Source organism: Syngnathoides biaculeatus, chromosome 11 (assembly GCF_019802595.1).
Source record: "Syngnathoides biaculeatus isolate LvHL_M chromosome 11, ASM1980259v1, whole genome shotgun sequence".
NCBI lineage: Eukaryota > Metazoa > Chordata > Actinopteri > Syngnathiformes > Syngnathidae > Syngnathoides > Syngnathoides biaculeatus.
Window position 1 is genome coordinate 6,930,615 of NC_084650.1, and position 11,856 is coordinate 6,942,470.

At 45.2% G+C, this 11,856-nt stretch overlaps 1 protein-coding gene across 1 annotated transcript in view; it reads right to left on the bottom strand.

Moving 5' to 3' along the window:
- Positions 1–8,638, bottom strand: part of enpp6 (ectonucleotide pyrophosphatase/phosphodiesterase 6) — a 72,555-nt gene extending 63,917 nt beyond the window's left edge. The window contains exon 1 of the mRNA XM_061835855.1: positions 8,313–8,638. Coding sequence (XP_061691839.1) covers positions 8,313–8,553 — 241 coding nt within the window. The 5' untranslated portion in view covers positions 8,554–8,638. The remainder of the gene's footprint in view (positions 1–8,312) is intronic.
- Between the last annotated feature and the right edge of the window lie 3,218 nt (positions 8,639–11,856).

The window sequence follows — 11,856 nt, forward strand, 5'->3', positions numbered from 1 at the left end:
ACTCTTCTGTCACATAACACACCAGACACCTTTCACCAGCTGTTCCAACCTGCTTGGACCCGTTTCTTCACTTCCTTACCACACTCACCATTGCTCTGTATTGTTGACCCCAAGTATTTGAAGTCGTCCACCCTCGCCATCTCTTCTCCCTGAAGACTCACTCTTCCCCCTTCATCCCTCTCATTCACGCACATATATTCTGTTTTACTTCGGCTAATCTTAATTCCTCTCCTTTCCAGTGCATGTCTCCATCTTTCTAATTGTTCCTCTGCATGCTCCCTGCTTTCACTGCATATCACAATATCATCTGCGAAGATCATGGTCCAAGGGGATTCAAGTCTAACCTCATCTGTCAGCCTATCCATTACCAGAGCAAACAGGAAGGGGCTCAGATCTGATCCCGAATGAAGTCCCACCTCCACCTTAAATTCCTCTGTCACACCTAAGGCACACCTCACCATTGTTCTGCTGCCATCATACATGTCCTGTACTATTTTAACATACTTCTCTGCCACACCAGACTTACGCAGGCAGTACCACAGTTCCTCTCTTGGTACTCTGTCATAGGCTTTCTCTAGATCCACAAAGATACAATGTAGCTCCTTCTGACCTTCTCTGTACTTTTCCACGAGCATCCTGAAGACAAATAATGCATCTGTGGTACTCTTTCTAGGCATGAAACCATACTGTTGCTCGCAGATACTTACTTCTGTCCTGAGTCTAGCCTCCACTACTCTTTCCCATAACTTCATTGTGTGGCTCATCAACTTTATTCCTCTATAGTTCCCACAGCTCTGAACATCCCCTTTGTTCTTAAAAATGGGAACTAGAACACTTTTCCTCCATTCTTCAGGCATCTTTTCGCCCGCTAGTATCCTGTTGAATAAGTTGGTCAAAAACTCCACAGCCATCTCTCCAAATTGCTTCCATCTCTCTTCCGGTATGTCATCAGGACCAACTACCTTTCCATTGGCACTTCCTGGTCCTTCACACTTGCCTCTTCAACTCTTCCTTCTCTCTCATTTTCTTCATTCATCAACTTCTCAAAGTATTCTTTCCATCTATTTAGCACACTACTGGCACCAGTCAACACATTTCCATCTCTATCCTTAATCACCCTTACCTGTTGCACATCCTTCCCATCTCTATCCCTCTGTCTGGCCAACCTGTAGAGATCCTTTTCTCTTTCTTTCGTGTCCAACCTGGTGTACATGTCTTCATATGCCTCTTGTTTAGCCTTTGCCACCTCTACCTTTGCCCTACGTTGCATATCGATGTACTCCTTTCGCCTCTCCTCAGTCCTCTCAGTATCCCACTTCTTCTTCGCTAATCTCTTTCCTTGTATGACTCCCTGTATTTTGGGGTTCCACCACCAAGTCTCCTTCTCCCCTTTCCTACCAAAAGACACACCAAATACTCTCCTGCCTGTCTCTCTGATTACCTTGGCTGTCGTAGTCCAGTCTTCCGGGAGCTTCTGCTGTCCATCGAGAGCCTGTCTCACCTCTTTCCGAAAGGCCGCACAACATTCTTCCTTTCTCCGCTTCCACCACATGGTTCTCTGCTCTACCTTTGTCTTCTCCATCTTCCTACCCTCCACCAGAGTCATCCTACACACTACCATCCTATGCTGTCGAGCTACACTCTCCCCTACCCCTACCCTTTACAGTCAGTAACCTCCTTCAGATTACATCGTCTGCACAAAATATAATCCACCTGCGTGCTTCTACCTCCGCTCTTGTAGGTCACTATATGTTCCTCCCTCTTCTGGAAATAAGTGTTCACTACAGCCATCTCCATCCTTTTTGCAAAGTCCACCACCATCTGTCCCTCAAAGTTCCTTTCCTGGATGCCGTACTTACCCATCACTTCTTTATCGCCCCTGTTTCCTTTTCCAATATGTACATTACAATCTGCACCAATCACAACTCTCTCGCTGCCTGGGATGCTCAGAACTACTTCATCTAGTTCCTTCCAAAATTTCTCTTTCAACTCGAGGTCACATCCTACCTGTGGGGCATACCCGGTAACCACATTATACATAACACCCTCAATTTCAAATTTTAGTCTCATCACTCGATCTGATACTCTTTTCACCTCCAAGACATTCTTAGCCAGCTCTTACTTTAAAATAACCCCTACTCCATTTCTCTTCCCATTTACTCCGTCGTAGAATAATTTAAACCCTGCTCCTAAACTTCTAGCCTTACTACCTTTCCACCTGCTCTCTTGGATGCACAGGATATCAACCTTTCTCCTAATCATCATGTCAACCAACTCCTGAGCTTTTCCCGTCATAGTCCCAACATTCAAAGTCCCTACACTCAGTTGTAGGCTCTGTGCATTCCTCTTTTTGTTCTGACGATGGATCCGGTTTCCTCCTCTTCTTTGTCTTCGACCCACAGTAGCTGAATTTCCACCGACGCCCTGCAGGTTAGCAGTACCGGGGGCGGGCGTTGTTAACCCGGGCCACGACCGATCCGGTATGGGATTCTTTAGATGAACGCTCATATTTGTTTGGCAGTTTTTACGCCGGATGCCCTTCCTGACGCAACCCTCTGCATTTATCCGGGCTTGGGACCAGCCTACAGATTGCACTGGTTTGTGCCCCCCATAGGGTTGCATTCCAAGTTACTAACTCTGATCAAAAAAAATTATGGTCTTTTTAGGGGCATTCTTGGGGGCTGACACGAAAAATTTAGGGCCGTAGTGGCAAATCAAGAATAAGGAAAAAAGACTCATCCAATGGTGCCATCAATCATTATTGGTTCATCAAAGGTTCCAGTACCTCAGTACCTGTCAGAGTGATCACCTGTCGCCCCTTGTGGTAGTTCTCATTGATATGACCATTGTCAACGTCTTCACATAATTACTTCACATAACAGTCTAAAGAAAACCCGATTCTAACTATAATTGCAGCTATATACACATATTTACAAATGTCTTCTCGTGACGTCTGTCTCAGCACCCCTACTCTAACTCCTTGAGCCTACCCAGTGCCTCCTCTATTTATTGCTGCAGAGGTGCCAAGGTGGCTCTCTTGTCCTTTGCTCTGCCTCTGAGTGTGTTGGCCTCAGTGATAAACCTCAGATTCCTCTTTTCTTCTGCCTCCTCACACAGCCTGTCAGCCTTATCAAAAACGTAGATATGTCAGTCTCTATTCTGGCTATTTTGGCTTTGAGGCTGTCTATCTCTACCTGAGCTGCCTTCCGCTTTTCTGCCTGTTATGATGCATCCCTCTTCTTCTTTTCTTCCTCTAGATGCTGGACATAACTACTTCTGGCAGAAGACTTAGCGACCAACAGCTCCTTTGTGATAGGCACCATGTCAGGCCCTTCATATTCCTAGACCAGCTCCACTATTTGCCTCCGAGCAATCAGTGACTCCTTGCTTAGGTTGTCCTCAGTGACCTCCTTGTTTGTGGAGAAGCCTCTTTCCACAGATGCAGCTGCTTTATGACGCCCCATAGCGCCTGGAACTGCTGTCTTTCCTGCTGATGCAGAGTGGAGTGGAAGAGCGTGTCCAGCCTGTCCTTAGAGATGTTGAAATCAGGGAAAGCGACCCTAATCTCCTCATCTTCTTGAATCTTTTCACTCAGTCTGGAATACTAGAACAGAATCCTGTCGCAACTGCTTTCCTCCACCCTTCTGTGATCCACCATGATGTTCAAGGTTTTTTGGAGTTTTTTGTTGTTGTTCTCCTTCTCATCTTTCATAACAATCTGCCGAGGGTCTATCCAGCTTAGTAGGTGGACAAAATTGTATATGATGGGGGCCTTCTCCAGCAACTTTTTTATCATGTTTACCAGGAAAGTTTGGCAGCTCATCCTAAATTCCTGCTTTACACGGTCAGTTGCAATGCCAGATTTCGGAAGCAGTCTCTCAGCAGCAAAGCCTATGCCTACTTTTGATAAATCCACCCAGTGTAGTCACACTGGGTGGATTTGTCACCCATATTAATCTTGACAAGGCCGCTGAGGCAGGCTGCCTTTTCTTTAAGGACTTCAGGCTTGATGAACTTTTCCATCAGAGTCTTGATGAGGGTGCCCATGTCCTTTGCGATGAAGGGAAGCATAGGCTTGTCAGTCTGGTACAATTTCAAGAATAGTTCCACCAGCCTGGCGCACATGAGAAAGAAGTGAAGCTTGGCAACAAAGATGGGGTCCTGTGCTGCTTTCTGAACAACAGTGAAGGAGCTGTTGGTTGGGCAGGTCACCTTCTTCGTCATTGCTGCCTCGCAATAATCTCGTACGTGTGGCATCAGGGTGATGGCTCTCTCTGCCACATTAATGTCTTCAAGCCATCTGTGCTTGCAGAACATGAGAGGGAGAGTGTCGGATCCAGTGACTTGTTGAAAGTCCTCGCGCCTGGCAGGTGCATCGCGAAACAAGTTGTAGAGGCTGGACAGAAAATCTTCCACCCCCCCATCCAGCTGCCTGGCAACCGATTCGAAATGCATTATGGAGGATGTGTAGACCACATCTTCCAGTCTGCAGCATGCGGCGGATGGTCATCTTTTCTATTTCTTCTTGAATAGATTTGTACAGCTTGCAATTAACATTGGGGCCATCCATCGAGAGCCGAAGCAGCTTTTGGTGACCGAAGTCACACATGATAGGGTCCAGACGCTCCTGAAGATCAGTTGCTGCTGAATGTCCCAGGAGTTCAGAGGTGAGGTGGCAAGTGCAGACCCAGTCATCCATCCACAATCGCACCTGAATGTCCAGCTGCTTCTCTTGCATCTCATGATTTAAAGACTCAAAGAGGAGGACATACTCTAATTCAGCCTTCAATTTCTGTCTCAGTCGAGATGAAAAGTGGGCAGCGATGCCAAATGTAGCCAGGTACGAAGTCTTCCTTTCCCTACAGTGGTAGTTGTTAGCAATGTAACTCTCTGGAAACATGACTCCAAACACTTTAGAATTATTTTCACAAGATTTGTAACAGTAATGGCTGCAGATCACTTTTAAAGTCCACACGATTTCTGCCTTTAACGATTCCATTTTCGTGTATTGAACTACGTTCATAAAGCCTGACTTCTGGCTGGTTGAAGTCGATGACTGGACAACTGTAGGTGCGCATGCACTGCCAGTACTGGTGCTTGGTTGATCCCTACTATTGCTTGAAGTTGATGCTTCACTATCTTGATATTTTGACAAACAGATTCATACTAACAGAAGATGAGGCAGTCTTCGCCAAATCAGCGTGTCTCCTGTTTTTCCGGTGCGACTCCAGTGCATTGACGGCCATCTTTCCAAGCTGGTCACTCTGTTTACACAGTTGACAGTAGAACACGTGCCGATCTTTTGGATCTCAACGAACCCACCTCCCAAACTCTTTACTTTCAACCCAAGGATCTTGAAAAATGCACTTCCCCATGATACAAGTATTCTTATTGGATCGATCAAAGAACTACGCTATGAATACGAAGTGAAATGCCCATTCACAAAAACAAACAATGGAATATCAACGACAAGATGCCGACTAGTTGTGAACACAGAGTGACTTCCGTTGGCAATTTCCGGTTGTATTGGACGCCAGACAGATCTGTACTTTTTTTTTTTTTTTAATAAAATGAAATTTTTTTCGGGAAAATTTTGGCGGTAGAGGTCCTCCCTTTGATTTTTTTTTAATTGAAGGCCTTTTTAAGGGCTTGACCGGTTTTCAGTGATTTTAAGGACTTTTAGGGGCCCCTAAATGGACCCTCAGAAATTTAGGAGTTTTTAGGGGCTTTTAGGGCCGTGTGCGAACCCTGTAAGTATAAATTGGCTGATGAATTGGTTGCAGGATTTGAATCCTCAGGTTGTTATTGTACAACAGACAAAAATGTAGACAGAATCAACTGCATTCATTAGAATGTACAAAAAGAAAAAAATAATTGGGCATTTGGACACAAAGAGGGTTTGAAGCTGTGCATGAGCAGTTATCTGCAACTTCATTAATGGCATTCCAAGGCGGAGTCGCTGTTGACATGTTAGCTGAGAGAGGGGAACTCTGTGCTATGTTGGGAGAACAATGTCGCACACTTCTCGCCAAACACTACAACTGTGAAGAAGTCACACACCAACGCCGTAAGAGAGTCTCCGAACTCTTAATGGTGAAATGTCAAAAACATTTTAGTGTTAACACTTCCGTGTGAGGCTTCTGGATGAGTGCCTTTGGAAAATACAAAGCCCTGGTGTCCTCAATTTGGTATAAGTCACTGTTTTCGCAGCAATATTGACATTGTGTGGATGTTGGTGCATTCTTTGTTTATGTTTTCTCATTTGTAAAACTTAACACGGTTTTCCACAAAGGAACAGGTGGTGGCAATGTATCCTTTGTTGATGAAGAATGTTGATGCAGTGACAGCATGACGATTTGCCATTAAACTTGTCGAGCTTGTTTCTAGATCCAGATTATGAGTAAAAATGTTTTTTTTCCTCTGTGTATGTGTATTTGTTTTAAGGGAAAAAAATGATTTTAGGACTAGATGATAGAGAATGATGACTGACAATAGAGATGATAGATAATTTGTGCAAATACATAAAAAACAGGAGGGAAATGTTAGATTTATTATTTTATCATGGATTTGTTTATATCATCCTTGCCTGAATAATTCTCTTTTCGAGTGGCTGTGTGACCTGAAGTGTGACCCAGCCACATCTGGGGGGGTGATGCAGCCCCTTGCTGACTTCAAAGCAGATACTCCTCAAACACCATTGTTATAAATGTTTATCTTAGTATTTGTCTTTGTGTTGGTACTGCCATCTGTTCCTCCATTTATTTTGTTATCTGGTGACCCTGTGTTTTGAGAAATTAATAAAAAAAGGGGGACACTGGTAAGACTGACTAAGAACGGCTGTTGGCGTTGCAGCTGGTCAGTCAAACCCGTTTCTCCTCTAGAGCCAAATGGAAGACCTCTCTTAACCCCTCATTTGCATAACTCATTGCATAATTCATCCAGCAGTTGGGTTCAAACCTAACATCATACGACTGTTAAACGTGACGCATGATGGCTAAAAAGACTTTGGAAAGTTATCGGGACTCAATAGATGTTATTTCAAGAAATCGTTACGACAAGAAGTGTACTTTGATCGACAATATTGACCCATATGCCTTGGAGCAACACAAATGGAGCACACAAATGTGGGCGTCCGTAACCTATCCAGACATCGTCAACTTTCACCTCTTCTCAACAAGCGCTTATACCATGGACCAACTAAAGGATTACAAAGGTCTAGAGGCCTAAAACCAATTCATCCTAGGTTTGTGATGCGCAGGTATCCATTGTAAGCAACCTGTGTCTCCAATGCTGCTGTGGTTAGTTTACCGCACAATGCAATTTAAATATGTACCGCCTGATTATAGTCAGCGTTGTGTTAAATCATGTTGATTATACCAACAAAAGAGATGTAGATCATTATTTTCGTTTTTTTAACCGAGAGGCCAAGAGAGAGAGGTTCGACCGGGACGAGTCCCAAGTGGAGCCCACACCTTTTTCTCCACTTCCACGGCTACATTTTTAACTCAGCTCACGAAACAACTCGTGGTGTTTTAAGTCGTTTTTGCAAACTTATTATTATAAAACAGAAAATAAAGATTATAGAGACATGCATTGCATTCACACACACCAGTACTGTGATTGGCTGCGAGATCTGCTCGGCTAATACGAGACAGCCACAGTTTTCGCCGTTTGGTTGATTAACTGCCCCGTTTTCTTGCACTGGTTCTTGATCACAGCTGGCAGTCGAAAAAATGACGCTTTACATCGCTTGTTTGAGCAACCGATAACATAGCAGTGCGCCCCCATTCATACACCTTTCTGAAATGATTCCTGCTTAGTTACGTGTGTTTACTCGAATTCACCAAACCAAGATGGCGCCCGTGTTCTAAATCGTAAGGTGTGTGACATCAGTTGAAAAGTCTATTGGGTGGAAAACAGTTCAGTGTGTACCCTGCCTCTTCTCCGTTGACAGCTGGGTATGGCTCCAGCCCTCCTGTGACCCTCAAGAGGATAAACGGCTCAGAAATTGGATGGATGGATCCTTTAGATGACACAAGGTGCAAGATCCACCTTTGCCATTCATAAAACAGAACGTCCAAATATAAACCAGAGTGAGATTATAAAAATCCTTTAGGAGATGTCACCAAGGAGGTCATGCAAAAAGAACCTCTCTTTTTACGACTATTTGCTGTTAAGTTATAACGATGTTTTGGCTGTTATTCAATTTGATCATTTGTGTTGTTCCATTTATGTTACTTGTGTTCAGAAACAAAAGTTTTTTAAACAGCCTTTCATTTTACATCTGTCATTGTCACGTGCGGATGACTTACCTGTCATGAGTGAGTAGTAGTTAGGGTACGATAATGTGGGGAAATCCGGGGTCATGTAGTCTACTTTCACCCCTCTGGAAACAAGCTCCTGAAAGCCGGGCAGTGAATTTAGGTCGTCCATGTAGTCATAGCGAAACCCATCGATCAGAAAGACGAGTACTGGGTGGATCGCGAAACACGGCCCCCACGCTGCCACCAACAGCATCAACACAGGCACTAAAACGCAAATAGAGACAGCCATGAGAGCTCTGCATCACTCGCTTCTCACTTGAGAGTGCCCAACCGCTTGCACTCGACCCTCCCCACCACCACCCACCCATCGCCCGGAAGTCACGGGGACAACAGGGCTGTAAAATAAAAGATAAAGGGGCCGAGGGAAGAACAGGAGGGGAGGACGCCACAGGCAATTTACGAACAGTTGAATCAAACGACCTTTTCTTGTTGATACTTTCAGAATTTTGTTCATGGAGGGTCTGTCCTTTCAAAAGCGGGTCAATCTGAACATAACAGTAACAGACACATTTTGTTTCATCGATCACTTTTTGAGACATTTACACCAGGGGTGTGGAACTCATTTTGGTCGCTGGCCACATTGTAGTTCCGGTTTTCTTCAGAGGTTCCGTTATGACTGTAAAACCATAAATATAGTTTATCGCGTCATCAAATTGACACGTGAAATTTATGAATTACTTTTGGAATCAGAAATGAAGGATAATGGTTTTTTCGACTGTTGTTGATGTTTGGTAACATTAAAACGCTTGCAATATCTCAATGTTATCATTTTATCATAGTGCAATTTGAAATCTTGGTACAGATTTGAACAAGAATCATGGAAGCTTTAAACATGTATTTGTGTACCTCGATGACAACCTAATCTTTTCGTCAGACCTGACCTCCCACATCCGACAGGTTAGAGAGGTGCTCCAGTGTCTGTTGCAGCATCAGCTGTTTGTTAAGATGGAAAAATGTGAATTCCATTGAGCTTCCGTGTCTTTCCTGGGCTTCATCCTGGCGGAGGGGGAGATACGAATGGATACCGGGTGGGTCAGTGATGCTGTGCTCCACTCCTGCCAGCAGGAAGGACGTGCAGAGGTTTCTTCGGCTTCGCGAACTTCTACAGGAAGTTTATACGACACTTTGGTTCCATTGCCGTCCCTCTGCACGCTCTTACATCCCCACACAACACCTTCGAGTGGACCAGGACCTGTCAGGAGGCTTCCGACAAGCTCAAGGTGAGTTTTACTGCTGCACCTATCCTCATAGTGCCGGACCCGGATCACCAGTTCGTGGTCGAGGTAGACGCATCGGACTCAGGGATCGGAGCCATCTTATCGCAAAGGAGCCCCAAGGACGTAAGGATCCACCCGTGCACCTTCCTGCCAAGGAACTACGACGTAGGAGAACGCGAGCTACTGGCGGTCAAGACGGCAATGGAGGATGGCGGCACTGACTGGAGGCTTTGCAAGTCCCGTTCGTGGTCCTCACCGATCATAGAACCTCGAATATCTGAGGACTGCGAAGTGGCTGAACGCCCGTCAGGTTAGGTGGGCCCTATTCTTCACCCGTTTCCATTTCACCTTGTCTTTCCGCCCAGGCTCCAAGAATGGCAAGCCGGACGCTCTGTCGCGGATGCACGAGAGAATCTGCAGCCGCCTCGATCCTACCAGAGGCGTGCTTCGTGTCCAGCTCCACCTGGGCGGTCGAGACTCGGGTGAAGGAGGCCCAGAGGGAGACGCCGGGCCCCGCTGGTTGTCCGTCAGATCACCTCTTCGCCGTGCCGTCACTGCGGGGAGAAGTCATCAACTGGGCTCACACCATTAAGACGGGGTGCCACCGAGGCATGGCGAAGACACACTCTGTAATCAAACAACGGTTCTGGTGGCCCAACCTAAGTAAGGATGTGAGAGAGTTCGTCAACGCCTGCCCGGTGTGCGCAGCCAATAAGACGTCTCGCCTGCGGTCTATTGGATAGCTGCGGCCTCTGTCCATTCTCTCCTGCCCGTGGTTGCATATCACACTGGATTCTGTCAACCGGTTTACCACCCTCCCAAGGGAACACAGTGGTTCTGTCGATAGTGGACCGGTTCTCGAAAATGGTCTACTTCGTGCCGGCCCCGAAGATCCCATCGGCTAAGCAGACTGCCCAGTTGTTGCTAGACGAGGTCGTTCGCTACCGCGGGTTCCCACGGGACATCGTTTCGGACAGAGGCCCGAAATTCATCACCCAGTTCTGGAAAGCGCCGTTGTGTGTCTACTGATTGGCTGGCCACGCCCAGCTCGGGCTGGAAGCCAGGAGCATGACTGGGGTATTTCAGAATGCAAATTTTTATTCACGACTCAAGGCAATAACGACCCCCCTCGCATCTCCCTGGCAGCACGCAGGCAACAATTAGTGTAACACATCCTTTGAATATTAATGTCATATACTGAAAGTGTGCATTTGGGCTCAATTTTTCGATTTCCACGGGTAGCTCAAATATTTGAAATTCTTCTCGAGGATTATCAAACAAGACACTTATCTCAAGTTTCCTGCAATTGATAACATTAACATAAACATTTATTGTGAATACTCAATACGTCATAGTGATGAAAAGAATCATTTCTGTCACTCCATTCTCTGTATACGCTGAAAGACATACCGAATTTTTCACACTACAAATTGCAATTTTTTTCTTAGTTTGGTCAGGGGTGCGACTTATTCTCCAGAGCGACTTATATGTGAAATTATTAACACATTATTACATCCATCCATCCATTTTTTTGAGTCACTTATCGTTTTTTTTCCACACTGACAACCATAAGAGCGCGCGCTAGGCCCGTGTATCTATAACTTATAACAACTGAGACGGACTGAACAAAAAATGGCATTGAAAAGAAAACCAGATTCTGCAGATTATTTTAAATGACATTGTTATGATGTTGCTAACCAATGATGACAAAAGTACTTCTTACTATTAATGCGACTTGTTACACATCGTTAGATGAAGCTTCATGCAGGCAGACTTCCATCTGTTAATCGTGAATGTAATTCAATCTGATTTTCCATATGATAGTACGATGGTGAACAGTTCTTGCTGACAAAGGCATGTCTTTTATTCGTTTGATTATCTTGTTTTTATGCAAAGGTGGCAAAATGTTTATTGGAAACATCGATGATGAATGCTTTGGCATACTGCCCATCTGTGAATGTAGACACACAGCAGAACTCTCCCTCTCTTTGAAAACTTCAGTACTCCTCATATTTTTTCCTTTGAGCGACCTTTGTCAAAGCGTTTCCATAATTACGGAGTTGTTTCAACACGATTGGGGGTTGACCCGAAGCCTGTGGACAACGGCAACCTCACTAGGACAAACTGTCTCTGCATCATTGCAAGAGCTCAGCTTCCGAGTGAATCCGCCATACAACTTTCCGGGAAGTCATTGGATGGCTCGACAAAGTATGGGCTTCCGTGACAACCAAAACCATCCTGTCGGGATTCAGAATGGGTGGAATAGGCTAGTTGTAACTGCAACCGACAATGACTCTGACATCAGCTACGTAGAA